This window comes from Euprymna scolopes, chromosome 13, assembly GCF_053919585.1.
Source record: "Euprymna scolopes isolate OS-2025 chromosome 13, ASM5391958v1, whole genome shotgun sequence".
Classification (NCBI taxonomy): Eukaryota; Metazoa; Mollusca; class Cephalopoda; order Sepiida; family Sepiolidae; genus Euprymna; species Euprymna scolopes.
Window position 1 is genome coordinate 1976599 of NC_136494.1, and position 17937 is coordinate 1994535.

The 17937-nt window shown below is 35.2% G+C and overlaps 1 protein-coding gene across 1 annotated transcript in view; it reads right to left on the reverse strand.

Moving 5' to 3' along the window:
- Positions 1 to 17937, reverse strand: part of LOC145291918 (netrin-1-like) — a 381604-nt gene that overhangs the window by 7831 nt on the left and 355836 nt on the right. Inside the window, exon 5 of the mRNA XM_080137764.1 lies at positions 6594 to 6665. Within this exon, the coding sequence (XP_079993890.1) occupies positions 6594 to 6665 (72 nt within the window). The remainder of the gene's footprint in view (positions 1 to 6593; positions 6666 to 17937) is intronic.

Here is a 17937-nt window from a genome sequence, read left to right on the forward strand (position 1 = left end):
ACTCTTTATGACTATCATTGGCAACAGAATCACAAGTGTCTCCTCGATTCCCAAGCGGTATATCAACCTGGAAAGGACACAATCGAACAGATTTTTGCACTTAACCAATAAATTGAAAAATCAATCGAGTTTAATAAACCATTATAAACCATTTTTATCGATTTTACACAAGCTTTCGATCGTATCAAATTAGACAAACTTTAGTCAATTTTAGACAAAACCCCTCTCAACAAAATGTACATTAATATTCTAAATTCACTTTTTGATGAATCATAGGCTTTTATAAAAATTTGGGTTAAGCCGCTCCGTAAACATAAAAAATGGCGTCAAGCAATCATGTTTTGTATTGCATTAGCTGCTGTCATGCTTAAGACAGAAGAGACTTGCCAAAGCGGTTTTTCTATAGATTGACAAACCCTCTCTTGATGGCATCACTTTGTTAACGAATGCGCACATAAAACTTCAAGATTTAGCCAATGTATTAGCAAAGAATGCAAAAGAGAAAGAATTAGAAATAAACCAAGAGAAAACAGAATGTATGGCTACAGCTAAACCACAGTTTAACCTCGACATGGCTATTCACAGTACATCCATCAAAGAGATCACCTGATTTATTTATTTAAGGCATAAACTGACTTTCTCCAGTGATCACTAGACGACACTGAAACACTGATTTGGGCTGGGTTAGGCGGCTTTCCAATAACACATCATTCTAAAATCAGTAAGAGTGCTGATAACTGTTAAAATAAAAGTTTATTTATGTCATCCCAGTAGTTTTAGATGGCTTGGATTACATCACGTGGACTAAACAACTAGCTAATCACATTGAAATATCTTTATATTGTTGTTTTATTTTATAATAGTGCATATGAATTTAATTTAATTTGTATAATTGCCGACTATCAGCGCGATGGTTTTCGTTCCAATCCCCAACTAAGGAAAGGTGCTAGTCTAACCGATCTGATGAGTTAACAAAATAGTACTGGGTATGGATGACTATATTAAATAAGCCCCCCCCCTTTTTGGGTAGAGCACTGTTGTAAATGCATCACACCGGCTACTTATTTGGTCATAAAGCGAAGATCGCTGTTTGTTCGTAAATAAAGCAGCTCGAGCACTGTAAAAGACGTGGGCGAATGTTTATTTAAATGGATATTTATTGAGGTCATTTGCATTGTCGACTATCAATGCGATCGTTAAAGGAAAAGGTGCTACTGTAGCCGCGCTGATAAGTTGTAATACAACGAAACCGCATTGAATGTTGATTACTATATATACATATATATATATATATATATATATATATACAAATATATATATATATATATATATATATATATATACATAAACATGCGAATATATATGCATATTTATATGTGTACATATATATACATACAAACACGCATATATATATATATATATATATATATATATATATATATATATATATATATATATATATATATATATATATATATATATGTGCGTTAGAGATGATACAATTATTTCCACAGCTAAGCAACGTCGCAGCACATAATAAGCATATAAGCCTTTTACGGTTCTTGTGAACTGTGGCGTTACTTGTTAAAATTGAGAATGTGTTCGTGAACACACTTTTTAACCTATATACCAAATAGAGTTTTGATCTAAAGATTTTAAAATAGGTATGTAGGGTATTCAGACGGAGTGAAATATTTTTAATCGGTTTTGATTTCGGGAAAAAAGGGCTGCTAAGGAGTCAAAATTGAAATATTAGTACGTGGGGTTGATTTGATTTTTATCCATTTGGCAAGTTTTATACAAATGTGCATGCTTGAATGGTTCACGTGACAGATTCCTTATGTTAAGAATAAGTAGGTCTAAAAACAGTTTTTAAAGATCGTGTGAAGCTGGCCTAATTGTTATCGTACTTGACACTGTCTTTTGATTTTGATTTCATCTCGAGTACTTTTTTATTTACAAGAAATAAATTGTTTAGAAAAAAACATAATGCATGCACATGGCTCCGTTTCAATGTGAATTAAAATAAAACGTTTATGCGTATCTTACGACCGGACAACACCAGGCGGCCTGTAAGTGTATATATATATATATATATATATATATATATATATATATATATATATATATATATATATATATATATATAGTAATGAAATAAAAAGGATGTAGTGTTTACCTGATGTAGACAATGGTAAACTTCAATCTAATATAAATAGCAGTATTTATATATAGATAATTTAATCTCAACCGAATAAAAAAGCTCAATACGCAATAGAGAGTAGAGCTTATTATAAGAGAAAAAAATTAAAACTGTAAGCTGAAATTTACAATCAAAAGTTATTGTTCGACTGAACACTAAAAAAAAAAAAAAAACAACAATTTACAAAATCCTTATTCCGTGGAGTTTCAAAGCCTGCTTTTCTTGCTGTTCTTCTCATTAGAGGATAAAAAAATCAGCAAAAGATATTCTTTCTGTCCTCTGATAAGAAGAATAGTAAAAATAGCATCCTTTGAAACTCCGCGGACTAAGGATTTTGTAAATTGTTTTTGGAGTATTCAGTCGAACAATACATTTTGATTGTAAATTTTACTTTACAGTTTTAATTTTTTTTCTTCTTATATATATATATATATATATATATATATATATATATATATATATATATATATATATATATATACTTGTTTATTGTTATATAAACATGCTCACATCCCGCTGCTACAAATAGCCACTTGTTTCAATCAAACAACATATATTCATTGAACTTTTGAATAGTCAAGTCGCTGCCTGATGATATCTGTTGTTTGATTGAAACAAGTGGCTATTTGTAGCAGCGGGATGTGAGCATGTTTATATAACAATAAACAAGTATTATCAGCTCTTTTTATTGAGCACTATCTAACAACCTCGTTGAATTCATTAGTCCATTACTTTTGAATATAAAAAAACCCGAGTATATATATATATATATATATATATATATATATATATATATATATATATATATATATATATATATATATATAATAAAATTACAATTAAATTTACCAAAATAATCCAAGATGGTAAAATTAAAGTATATTATAAATATTAAAGAATTAATATTTATAATATTATCTCAACCAGATGTAAAAGCTCGATAAAACCAAATAGAAAATAGAGCTTGTACAAATGGAAATTCTTTTAACTTTTTTGAAGTTTTACATTTTGATTTACCGTCACTGGATTTTTTATCTTTCACCAGACTATCCATTCGTGTGTAATTACCCTTTTCTTCACCATATTCCCTCTGCTTCACTATTTTTGTTTTCAAGTAAGATCTTTGACTTACTTGTTGTTTCATCAAATACTTCTGCATGCAAAACCCGATCATTTTGCTAATTCCTACGCTCTGATGAGAAGGAGAGTATCTCTTCGAAACTCCGCAGATTAAGGACTATCCATTTATCTAGTGTTTCCTTTTCAGATTAAATATGTTTTTAACTCATTTCAAAGTGTTTGCTCATATATATATATATATATATATATATATATATACATATATATATATAACTGTTTGCTCATATATATAACTGTTTGCTCATATATATATATATAACTGTTTGCTCATATATATAACTGTTTGCTCATATATATATATATATATAACTGTTTGCTCATATAGCTCATATATATATATATATATATATATATATATATATATATATATATATATATCGCTGTGTGTGTATTTGACTTGAACCTTATAAAGAGATTGCGAGAAACGTAGCAAGCAAGATAGAGTGTCACATAAATGGTTTTGTCCTTGGACGCGGCTCTGATGAATATATTTTGAAAAAAAAACCCCAGCAAATCCACATGAATGACAGATGAAATGAAACTGTGTCACACTAACAGGCTTCGTGCAATGCGAGAGTCTTGAATAATATAACAGATTACTTTTCAGCGGACAACAAATAATTAAGGCATTGTTGGCGAAGGTCAATTCAAAACACTTAATGTTTACCTTTGTTTTGTTTTTTTATTGCAAAGGTTTTCAAGTTGAATGCCACCCACATTTTGTGAAGTAAATCTTTATAAAGATTTCGACCCTCTGACGTAAGAACAAGTGCTGCTATTTGACTTTGTTGGGAAGTGGGTGGAAATAGGTAGATAGAAATATCATCTCTCTATATATATTGTGTTGCGTTGGACGTATACGGTCTCCTGTCTCACGAAACAATAGATAACCCCCCGAAAGGGTTACTGTGCAATGAGGAATTTATTGTGAAGCAATCGTACAAGCATCCTACGTATTTATACGCAAGTGCGCCCCTTTTGTGTAACGCCTGGTATGAAACAGAGAAGTAGGAGGTGGTGGAAGTAGGAGGTTGTGGAAGTAGGAGGGGGTGAGAGTAGGAGGTAGTAGAAGTAGGAGGAAGTGAGAGTAGGAGGTAGTGGAAGTAGGAGGAGGTGAGAGTAGGAGGTAGTGGAAGTAGAAGGTGATGGAAGTAGGAGGAGGTGAAAGTAGGAGACGAATTAAGTAGCACTGGATAGAATTGAAACTCGGATTGCTCACTGCATTAAAAAAGAACTAACGTGAGTATTTGTAAGAGTATTGTGTGTTTGTATGGTGATGAGGAGAGAGAAGCAGAAAGCGGAATACGAAGATGGAGAACGTAACTTTGCATGAAAAGTCGGAAATGGGAGACGCACGCTTCCGGTAGGCAAAGGAGTATATTTTACAAACCCGACAAACTTCACCGCACCATTTTTTTTTTGTATACTTTTGCCTTTTTCATCCCAAAGAAGGTGTCTCGCAACTTGATCGTAATAGATTACTACTTGGGATCATATCTAACAAAAGATTGGAGGGGGGGGGGGCTTAGTAGCGAGATGTCTTTTCACATTACATTTAAACTGCATGATAGTACTGTCACCAAAGCAGGAAAAACGGAATAAAAATTCCCAAATCTATTTGTCCGAGTGTAGAAACCATGAGAGTAGAAGACTTTCCGGTATCTAGGGATTTATGCAATGAAGGCGTGAGATTTTGCTGCTTGTCGGGTTACTCGTGCGTATTTGTGCTGAGCCATGTGCGAGGTGACGTTACAACGAGTAGGAAGAAAAGAAAAGCATGGACTCTTGAGGTTAGAAACGGACAGAGATAGACTTCAGTATATGTGTGTGAACGTGATTATCCCGTGATAAGTTTATTAAAGTTCTTATGAAACATTGCGACAAAAGGACAGAGGTTATGTTTCATATTAACACACCCGGGTTATTGCCGAATTATCTGAACCAGAAGATTATTATTATTATTATTATTATTATTATTATTATTATTATTATTATAATCGTGTAGATTGAATTAGATTTGTTTTAAAGAGAAAAATGCAATTCAAGGACAATTATGGTTAAATGACGTTCTAGGAATTTAACTTGACTAGATTATATAAACAATAACAAGAAGGAATTTTAAATAAATAAAAACAAATATGTTTTAGTATAAAAGAATGTTATAACATAAACAACATACTTGACGAAGGTAAATTATTCGATTTATGTTTTTGTTCACTAATGGAGTAAATGACATAACGAGATAGTTTGGAAATATACGCAATCAAAGTTAGGAGTTAGTTTCTCACTCTTGGACAGTGCCCCAAAAATGTCTCTAATAGGTCCTGCACTATCGATTAAGCTCCAGCCCTTGTCCCATCGCTGCAATATCGCACCCCTGTGCATGTTTTACAAGTACTTTAATCGAATGTACTCTGATGAACTCATGACCCGACAAGAAGCAAATTCCCACCCCTTAATTGTTGATGCGGGAGAGCTTCTATTCTAAATTTCTTCCTTCAGACTACTGGACTTCAGAATTCCCTTTTTTATTGCAATTTCACCCCAAACAAGACACATTGCCACTTTGCTGTAGGGGGCTATTATCAGGGACATAAGCTACATGGATACTATGTGGGGAGTTGGCCAGCAAGATGTCGGTTCACGTTACGCTTGAACTTCTGCTTGTCAATACAGTTTGGGAAGCAGGAACTCGGAAGAGAATTCCAAAGTCCAGCGGTTCTGGGGAAGAAACTACTGGAGTAGAAGACTTTCTTACATCTAGGGATCTCTACTGTGAAGGGGTGGGATTTTGCTGCTTGTCAGGTTTGAGCAGGGGGCCATTTGATCTATAGTCGAATGCTTTACCATTAAGCTATATTTCCAAATTAGAACAAATCATTTGCTAAGTTTTTATTATCTCCTTTACATAACGTATAAAAAGTTTGTATCTTTCTTGCACTTGGTTCACCAGGTACATTTGAAGATAATTTTTAGAATTCTTTTCCATGAATATGATAGCTCCTATGATTATTTGAATAATGGCGATCTTTCTAGGATTCTATGTGTCTCTAGCAGGAGAGGTATGGGGGGAGGAGAAAGAGAAATTAGAGAGAGGAGGAGAAAACGGGGTAAAAGAAAAAGATAAATAGAGAGAGACGGATAGAGATATGTGGAAGTCCTAATAAAAATATGTTACATATTTTAGCCCAGACAACGCTGATTAGCTGTTTGAATCTAATCAAAACGCAAAGATTGTGGTAGAACTTACCGTAGTCTCTTTTACAGAATTTCTTCACATTCAACCGGCGCCTGGATCGGCGACACTTTCGGCACGAGTTAACTGAATCATTTGAAATGAAAAGAGAAATATATTGGAATTAATAAACAACATAAAAAATTAATAAACAACATAAAAAATTAATAAACAACATAAAAAATTAATAAACAACATAAAAATTAATAACCAACAGAAAAAAAAATTATGAATAACATAAAAGACACAAGCAAAAAAACAAACAAAACAAGCTAAACAAAAGCTAAAAACACAAACAAAAAACAAACAAAAGAAAACAAGAAAAAAATCAGCAAAAAACAAGCAAAAAGAAGCAAAAAACACAAGCAAAAAACAAAAAAAACACATACAAGAAAAAACACACAAGAAAAAAGCAAAAACAAGTAAGAACAAGTAAAAAACAATAAAAAAACATAAAAAAACAAGCAAAAAACACAAACGCAAAATCAAGCAAAAAATTAGCAAAAATAGTAAAAATAAGAAAAACAACTACCAAAAATGCAAGCTAAAATACACAAGCAAAAAGAAATTGCAAAAAAGCAAAAAATACGAAAAAACAAGCAAAAATATACAAAACAAGCAAAAAACAGGCAAAACAAACAAAAAGCAAGCGAAAATACAAAAACAAAACAAAAACAAGCTAAAACAAGCAAAAACAAGCAAAAAAAACGAGCACAAAATAAACTAAGGAGCACAAGCAAAAAAAGCAAAAAACAAAGAAAAAAGCAAAAAACACAAGCAAAGTTCAAGCAAAAAAATAAAAAACAAGGAAGGAAAACAAGCCAAAATACTAGCAACCCCCCCCCAAATCGAGCTAAAACAAGCAAAAAAAAAAGCAAGATAAAACAAACAAAAACAAGCAAAACCAGGCACAAAAAAAAGCAAAAAATACTAGCAAAAATAAATAAATAAATAAATAAATAAAACAGAACAAATTACCCAAATAAAAAGCAAATTAATAAAAAAATTGCGTCATTTCCCTTTTCAACACATCTGAATATAATGTCGAATACATTCGTCCCTACAATCATTTAGTTATATACTTGCGGGTACAGGGGTGTGCCCGGCTTTGCCCGGTCTTAAAATACGCTTAAATATGATATTTTTGTTTGTCCAAATCCGTATATATTATTATAGAATCGTTATTTCTAAAGTAAAAAAAAAATGTATTTGGGTACCAGTAGCTAGAATCGAAACCAAAAACAAAACTGCAAAATTTAAATCTGGTAACGTTACCAATGTATCTACGTGACACGCATGTGGCCTGTTAAAAATAAACTAAGATGAATGTACAAAATGTATGACAATTTTCTCAATTTTTATCTATTCCTCACCCTTAAACACTATTTTAATTGGCTATTGACCTATAAAAGAACGTCCATAAAAATGCAATCATTTGAGACCCCTGGCGCCGCACTGTGATATTAGTTTCGGAGGAGCTAGAATTTGAAAATATGGAGACAAACAGACATAGTGAGTTTTATAAATCAGACTAGCAGGAGGGGTTGCCCGACTTTGCCCGGCTGTAAAAATTTAAATGTAATATTTTAATTTGTCCAGATTTTGTATGTATTATTATGGAGTTGTGATTTCCAAACTAAAAGTAAAAAAAAGTATTTGAATGACATCAGCTAGAATCGAAACTGAAACCAAAACCGTTGAATTCAAAGCTGCTGATGTTACCACTGTTCCAACGTGACACGCACATGACGTAGTTAAAAAATTAAAAATTAACTAAGATGAATGTACAAAATGCATAACGATTTTCTCAATTTTGATCTATTTCCGACCCTTAAAAACTATTTTAACCGGCTAAATACCCATAAAAGCTCTCCATTAAAAAATCCAATTATTTGAGGCCCCAATCGCCGCTCTGCAGCTTTTAGTTTCGGAAAAAATAGACGTCATACTCTAGCAGTATAAGAGCCAAATACGCCATAAAATGGCGGACTGTTTCCACATCTGAACAGGGGTTGCTCAAAACTACCTATCCTGCCTTGACAGAGTTAAAAATCGGCTTCGAAACCTGATGGATAATGCCCTTTTCTCCCCCACCCCTACAACCTCTTTCCCACTAAAGAGACGTTGCCAGCATATCTATTCTTTATCGTTATTTTCATGGTAAGTGCTCGCCTGAGCTTCAATCTATTGTTTCATCCTGACAAACTTTCACAGCAGCACTCGTCTAGCTACAACCACAATTTCTCATTCTATCTATCTGTACCTAAATCTTAACGCAGATTCCATGAACAAATCTTCTTTCCTAGAACTTCCTGCCTGATGGAGTACCGTTGCCGTATTTGGTAAAAGGCTACTGAGAATATTTTATATATTTTTTTAGTTTTAACTCATTTTCCAAACGTTAGATATTTAGGCTGCCATCGTGCTGCTATTTGTTTTTTTCCCACATATATCGATAAACACTGTATGATGTTCGAACCAATTACACGTTTTAAAGTGAGTGAAACCATTAATAATATTTTTCAGATAGAAGAGTAGCTTATCTTGCATTTGATAACATTTGTTATGTATTTGAATTTTTTGGCCACTTTTTTAGGAAGCGGTTACTAAGAATAGTCTTTCCTATTTTGAAAGGGTGAAAAACTGAATTTTCTCCTTCGTACTTCCTTTTTCTCACAGAGAAGACGTTGCAAGTCCATGTCTGGTATATCGTTATTTTCATGACATGCACTCTGCTGAATTTTAATTTATGCCAATGACGATTGTAAAATATTCGCAATAAACACTTGTCTAGCTACAACAACTGTCAGCAATTTCTCTCACTCTCTATTTGTCCCTAAAACTAAACGAAAATTCCATGGACAACTTTTTTTTTCTAGAACTGCATATCTCTAGAACATAATACCGTGGGGCTGCTTCCCAGTTGACCATAACATGGTCGTTTTAAAGTCTAATGCAAATAAGTTCTTGCTGAGCCGTCCTCTTAAATAATTAAATCCTACTGAAGTTCCCTCATTATCGATCATCAGGATGTTGTTTCAACATCTACCTTACACTCGTTGACCTCTATCCCTGAGTGGTATGTGGGCCTTGATAAGCGGTAACTCTCCTAGTACCAACGTCATCGTCTTGCGATACTGAGTTACTGTTTATTTCAAAGAATCCAAGTGTCGTTTGTTATCTCTAAAGTGCTTCCTGTCCAGATTGCATTTTTGAAATTCACCAGCTGTGATATTCAGGCTTTAGTAGGGTGTATTCCAATTCCTGCTGAAACTGTTCATATGAAATCATAAAAATTGGTCAGTCATCTCATAAGACGTATAGCAATAACATACTGAATTTTCCATGAAATTCTTTATTTGGCTAATCAATTCTGGTGCTCTGACTTTCTTAGTTCTCCCACACCTCTTACCATCCCTCACAAACTCCCTTCTTTCCTTGAATCTCTTATGCCACTCAAAAACTGATGGTCGATTCATGCAGTATGGTCCAAAAGCTGTCTGAAGCATTCCATTCGTTTCTGTGGCATTTTTTCCAAGTTAAAAACATAATTTTATTATTGCATATCGTTTTTCTAAAGTGTCCTCACGTCCAGATTGCATTTTTGAAATTCACCAGCTGTGATAATCAAGCTTTAGTAGGGTGCATTCCAATTCCTGCTGGAGCTGTTCATTTGAATCTGAAGTCATAAAAATTGGTCAGTCATCTCATAAGATGTGTAGCACTAACATACTTTATTTTCAAGAGTTTTCGACAATTTTAAATGCCTGTACAAAAAACAACAAACAAACAAACAACAAAAAAATAAAACTTATTGTAGGCACCTCGTAATGCAACTATGTCTACAAACTTTTTTTTTTATCGTGTGGGAAAATGTGTTTATGGGTTCTAATTTTATGACGGCATCTGGTACCATGTGAAACTACGGACCCGAAAGATTAAAGAATCAACAACTCGAAATCCAGATCTGCCAGTGGCACATCTCTCACACGCAATCAGCTATCAGCGTCCAAACACAACTAATGGTCATCATTGCACATTGTTGGAGTTTTACGACTTGTTGTTGCGGCGGCGGTGGCACTTCATTTAGATAAAGTAAACAAACGATTTCAGGGGGAAAAATTAAGACTCGTGTGTGTGTGTGTGTGTGTGTGTGTGTGTTTGAGTATATGGTGTGTGTGTGTATGTGTTTGAGTATATGGTGTGTGTGAGTATTTGCATGTGTTTGTTTCTGTTTTTTTTTCTCTTTATTTCTCTTTTCTAGACTCGCATAAAATTCTTTTAACTATTTTTTTTTCATCCCGCTTCATTTTTCGTTGTTTCTTTCCCGTCAGTTCCTTTTCGTTTTTTTTTAATTTAATTCTTCTTTATTTTCATTCTCTTTTATTTGTTTCTATATTTTTCTATTTTTTTTTCATTTTGTTATTTATTTCTTCGTTTCTTTCTTTCTTGGTTTTATTAGTTTTTCTCTTTCGTAGTCTCTTTTCTTTTTTCATTTCTTTCTTTAATTATTTTTTCGTTTTTCCTTTTTTTGTATTTACGTTTATGGTTTCTTTTTTTCATTATTTATTTCTTTATTTGATTTACTTCTTTATTCCTACTTTTCATTTTCCTCCTTTCTTTCTTTGCTTTTTCTTCTTTTGTTTCATTCATTCTTTTTTCTTTTCTTTTGTTTTATTTTGTTATTTCAATCTATTTCTTCGTATCGTGTATTCCTTCATCTTTTTTTCATATTTTCCCTCCTTTTCCGTGTTCCATTTCTTCTTCTTCTTTTCGCACTTCTTTTCTTCTTTTCCTTCTTTCCCTTCTTTTCCTTCTTTTCCTTCTTTTATTCTTTTCCTTCTTTTCGCTCTTCTTCTAACGTTGGACTTTATAGTCGCAGTTGCTTGTCTGTGTATTAAAGCGTTGCGTATTTTCACCAAGTGAACACATTAATGATCTCTGCAATCTGAGATGGTGAGTTCAACTAACTTTCACAACGTTTCAGTCGATGTAACCTCCGATCTTCTTCAGGTGTATCTTTTCGAACTCGGGAATTTTTCTGTCGATCTAAGGAATATTTCAGTCGAACTCGAATATCTGCATGGAATTTCAAACGGAACACTTTATTTAATCCACGTTACACTCTTTTGGAGATTGAAGGTTCGATCCTCAGTGCGAGGAACACTCCAAAATACAATTGTGGATAATTACTGAAAGGCTTCTATCTAGTAATGGCTAACGGAACGAGAACACGCCCCCGATATGGATTAAATAAAAGATTCCGTTCAAAATTCCTCCCAGTTTCCAAAGTTCAACAGAAAGATTCCAGGGTTAAACAAGCTACTCTTGAAGAAGATTGGAGGTTATATCGACCGAAACGTTCTACATCATAAACGCTCTGATCCCCATCTGGCATCAATTGAAATGGATGGCTCTCGTCTAGAGGAGGCCCCATGTTTTGATAAGCTTCTGGGTTTGACCTTTACTCCTGATCTTAAATGGAACACATACATCAAGTCTGTGGCCAAGGTCGCTGGGAAAATGGTGGGATCCTTCTACCGCTTCAAAAGATATCTCACTAATGATGCAATTCTCTATCTATATAAGAGCCAAGTACGTCCAAAGATGGAATACTGCTGCCACATCTGGGCGGGAGCTGCTAAAAACAGCCTATTCTGCCTTGACGGAGTACAAAATAGACTCCGTGGCTTGGTGGGAGATGCCCTTTTCTCTACCCTGCAACCTCTCTCCCACAGAAGAGACGTAGCGAGCCTGTCTTTGTTCTATCGTTATTTCCATGCCAAGTGCTCGTCTGAGCTTCATTCTCTGGTCCCTCATCGCCAATCTTTTTCAAAAAAACACCCGACTAGCTGAAACCACCGTCAATAATTTTCTCCACTCCTTATCTGTGCCCAAATCAAAACGTAGATTCCATGAACAAAGCTTCTTTCTTAGAACTGCACGCCTGTGGAACTCTGTTTCGCTTGCCTGTTTCCCTCTCGACTTTAACCTGGATGTCTTCAAGTCCAACACAAACAAATTCCTGATGAACCGCCCCCTTAAGTAATGACACCTTACCAATTCTCCAATACTATTGCTACACTATCCCATTGATTACTGTACACACAATAACCCTTATCCCCGAGTGGCCATTGGGCCTTGATAAGTGGTGAACACCATGTAAAAAACAAAACAAAAAACAAAACAAAAAACAAATTACACGCAAGATGAGAACAGTAGTCCGAAAAATCCAAATAATCTAAATAATCAATCGTCATCTCAAAAATTATGATAACAGATTATCGTTATTTTCCCGGCATTTGAAACATATTATTCAGTCAACGAGTTAAATGAAAACAATCTCTGTTCATATAAAATTAGTTATGTGTATATGTTTATGTATTTTTTGTGTGTAGGATTCATTCCTAAACAAATTAGCCGATCATTACGAATTGTAGAACGTACTGTGAAAGGTTGTAAAAATAACACACAAGATGAGAATAAAAGTTTCAAGCATCCAAATTATAGAACTAAATAGTTGAATAATATAAAAACGGACTACGGACTATTTCTCCAAGAAGTTTCCAGACGTTTTTGTCGTAAGGGCTCTTTTATTGATATTACACACATGAAACTCTGGTCCCCTTCGAAGTAATCTACTCTTGCTAGAATGCACGTTGTTGTACCATTTCAACAACTTCTAGAAATCTTCATGGAAGTCCTCTTGTGTTCATATGTCAGTGACCCTCATCACAACCTCTTTCATCTCCTCAATTGTCTCATAACGGCAGCCTTTAAGGATTTCATTGCGTTTAAGGAATAACCAAAAGTCACAGGGAGCAAGGCCTGGACTATAAGGAGGGTGAGGAACTGTCTTGATGCCCATCTTGGTCAAATAGTCTGTGACAAGGATGGAGTTGTGGACTGGTGCATTCGCGCATATCTTCCTTGTGGATAATTGTGTGTACAGTTCCCACACTGACATCAAATTGTGCACTTATTGTCTCTATAGACACACGACGATCCTTATTCATGAAATTCTTTATTTGGCCAATCAAATCTGGTGTTCTGGCTTCCTTAGTCCTCTGATATCATTTATAATCCCTCTTATTTCCCCTACCTTCCTTGAATCACTCATGCCACTCAAAAACTGATGCTTGATTCATGCAAGATGGTCCCAAAACAGTCTGAAGTATTCTATACACTTCTGTGACATATTTTCCAAGTTTAAAACTTAATTTTATTGCATATCGTTATTCTAAAGGGACCTTATGTTCAGATTGCATTTTTTGAAATTCACGAGTTCTTACAATAAAGCTTTAGTATAGTTGATTCCAGTTCGTGCTGGAGCTGCGCATTTAAACCTGAAGTCGTAGAAATTTATCAGTCATCTCATACGATGTATAGCAATAACATGGAGAATTTCTCAGTGTCTACGACAATTTTTAAATTCCTGTACAAAAAAGATCTGGAATCTTATTGAAGGCACCTCGTAATTTTTTAAGGGATCTTCTTCAGTTGAGTACTTTTTTTTTGGGTGGAAACATATTAAAGATTGTAGTTCGAGCGACTAAGAAAAACCGACTGACAGTCAAAATTTGCATAACGCAAATTCATGTGTCTATCATGAATATAAGTATTTTATTCATTTATATATTTATTGATTGATTGGTTTATTGATTGATTGATTAAGAAGTGGAGTCGGGATGGAGTACAAAAGAACTTTCGTGACACTCAGTTTTATTTAGGGTAAAAAAATGAAATCGCTCGGAAAAAGGGAGTTTTTCTCAGCGCCATTAAAACTGAAGTTCGCGGGAAACGATTGGCGCGAAATTCACATGGCTGTATATTTTAAGTCGTATTTATTGGGGTGGAAGGGTGCTTATCGGGGTGGAAGGGTATTTAAGTTCAAAGGGGACTTATATGTTGTTGCGAATGAAAATTTTGGGTGGGGAAAATAATGTAATAAAAGTAGATGTAAGATTAAACATTTTTGGAATAAGAAAATTCGGGAATAAAGTAATGGAGATTTGGTATCTGTCTGTCTGAAACCAAAACTACACTATTACTTCTGGGAATATAAAAGATTTGGTTCGTGTCTGTGTGAAGACGGAACCAAATTATTACTTCTCTTACTAATGGAGAATTGGTATCTGTCTGAATCCGAAACTGTGATATAACTATCTTCTAAGTCTCAATTCTATGGGAATACGGTAATATCGCGCCTGTTGTAATGAGATCATTTTCCCATGCATTACCTCCTCATTTAGTGCCGGTGTAGCATATGTTCGTTTGTCATGATACTATCCTATCAAACATTACCTCATTTTAAGAGATAGTGTAGTACCTGTTCTGTGTTGATAATGTCATCAGCACAGGGATTACGTTTTCCTTTCATTGGAAGAGTCAGTGTAGTAAATTGTTCTGTTCTATGACTATGCTCCCAGTCATTATAACCTCCTTTTGCGCGAGCGGTGTAGTATATGCTCGTCCGGCATATATAATAAACAAATATTTGTGACCAGAAGGAATAATTATTTGCTAGTTAAAATAAAATATCCATATTAAATAAAAAAAAAAGCAGATACAATATAAAAAGAGAGCTAAATTAATAATTAGAAAAATATACGCCTAATGGGTATTTACGTCTGTTCCACTACAGAAAGATGTGACACAAGGTCGAAAGGTCGGGGGAAGCACGCCAACGCCCTTAAAAAGTGGTCACTCTGGACTGAAAAAATTGCCTGGCCAGTTTTGTCGGCATTCCCCGGTAGGGGTACCGTAGGCAGAAAGAAATAAACTCATTCTACTCGTTCTACAGTTCAGGACCTATCAGGTAGGTGACTCTCTTTTGAACCCTGTCTACACAATCATCGGGGTTGTGGTCAGAAATAGATCTAGTAGTGAAGCTTGTTGACCTTACTGGTCTGGGAAACGTGTCGAAATCATAACTGTCTGTCATATTGAATGAGATATAGAGAATCTGTGTGTTATGCTACTAGCTGCGTCTGTGTAAGTAGAGAAACCAAGCCAATTACTGTGGTGAACATTAAAGTCACCAAATACATGTACTTGCGCGCTAGTATCAAGGGAGAATGCTGTATCTATGTTGTCAGTGACTTGGTTGATTAAAGTACAGTTCTAGCTCGATGGAGAGCGGTAGAGAAAATATAAGTAGCTTACGCTATGTTGCAGGTTAAGTGTGAGGCACATAAAGGTCTTGTCTGATTCTAGTTTTGATTCACTAGTGAAGGGCAGGATGTTTCGAATATAGTCTTGAAGACTATGCATATATATATCTGAGTCTTTATGGCAAAGTGGGAAATAACTAGATATGTTAAAGTGGTTAGAGGGAATGGGGGGAGTGTAAACTAGTGTGACTTAATGCTAAAATATCCGGGGTGTTTGTTAGGAGAACTGATTCAACATCATCTAAATTAGTTCTAATCCCGCGGATATTCGTGAATGTAAGATTTAAGGGAGGAGGCGAATAGGTTTTGTTTGAGTTTATACCTGGTTTGATCGTAATTTTTGATTGAACTGCCATTTTATTTTATTTATAGTTTCAGTTTAAGGGTGAAGGCATTGGCTTTAAGTAGTTGTGCAGAATACCAAACATGCAACACAAGTAGACCATCAGCAGACTCTTCATCTACATGCGCGACATGGCACTATCACCATCCCGATATTATACAACTGATGATGGAGCAACTGCTCTAAACGCTACCAAAGAGTTAGGGTAATCAGCCGAAAACAGCAGCCAATAACTATCAAACCGGCACCCTCAACCCATCAGACAAAAATCAACCCAATCTAATTGCATTGGCATATATGGCACCCGAGCACCCTCAAAGCGCCCAGTTTTAGGGGATGGCAATTAGGCGGAAGTGGAGAAGTGCTCAGTTTTAGGGGATGGCAATTAGGCGGAAGTGGAGAACGGTGTTCATTGTCCTAGTCAAGGAACAAGGTCAACCATTGAGTGTTTCTGTCGAGTCCCTGTGATCGCACCTCTATGCCTAGCTAATAGGCAAAGAAGAAGTATGGAAGCCGGGCGATAGACAGAGCCTATCTACTCCTTAAGCAATTTAGGTTTGCAAACCGGTAATTTGTTCGAGTCGCTCTAGGAAGGTTGTTAACGAGGACTGAAGAGATCTCCCTCCCCTTTATATGGTGTCAAGACGTAGGAGATCAGTAGCACAGGTTTAACTTCAGTTTCCTTCTCTTAGACGGATGACCTGAGAAGATCTACTGGCCCATCAGCACCGAGAGAGTTTGCCCCCCCCCACATGGATCCTAAACCAGGCATTTCTGCGACCATGCATGGGTAGTTACTTTAATATGTATTGGGTTAGTTACTAAAGGTTATATATCTACTGAAAAGTTAAAAAAGGTGTAAGTAAAATTCATGAGGTGGAAACAATTGGTTAATCTCAGAGAGAGGAATAATATTATATATATGGTTAAAATATTGTTTATATGTTGGTTTAGGAATAAGTTAGCATGTTAAGGTGTGATTCAATTGGTAAGAAGAATTAAAATAAAATTTTATGTACGAACTTTTTGGTGCAGACTAACAACTAGCTGGCCAGTCGTGTACAAATCCCAAGAATGATAGGAGCCTTCTATCATGTCTGAAAATGACACAATGTTTAACGAGCGAGATCGAAGATGCGCCGCTGTACAACTTATGCTCTCTACCAATCCAAGTTATGACAACAGGACCATTGCCAGCACTCAAAATACGAATCCGGACGGTTCAGCGCTTGATGGAACGACTGAACAAAGTTTCCGGCCACAATTACGGTCTTTGGTGTGGTTTCAAGTTAGGGCTACATCATGCCACTCCACAGCTTCAAAGTAAGCTTGAAAGTCAACACCAAAGTATACCTGAATGTACCGAAGACTGTGGTTATCCCGTGGTGCAATCAAGTAGGCGTTAGCAGACTCTGAGTATAACAGCAGGACTCGACGCCGGCCCAGAAATCCAAAGAAACCCAAGTTTGGCTTTAGAAGAGTTCTACGACTTTGCACCCTTCTTTCACTTGAACCTCTCCTCCGAACTGTATTGCGGCGGTGATTGAGGCTGAAGGCGGCTTCATTGAATATATGTCAGCTCTAATATATAATCAAGTAAACTCAATTGAAGTTGTAAAATAAAGCTGTAGTGTTGTTTTCTTTAAGACAATACTTTTATCGATCCGCCCTTTATGTCGCTTTACCTGTCAGACTCTCTGTTTATTTTCTCGGAAATTGATGAGTCGATCTGGCGGAAATTTTGTTATGATAAAGTACAGCAAATTAAATACCATGGTAACTGTTCTAATGCACAATTGAACATAAATGTAACTTTATTCAAACATCAGTTTGGCATTAAGTA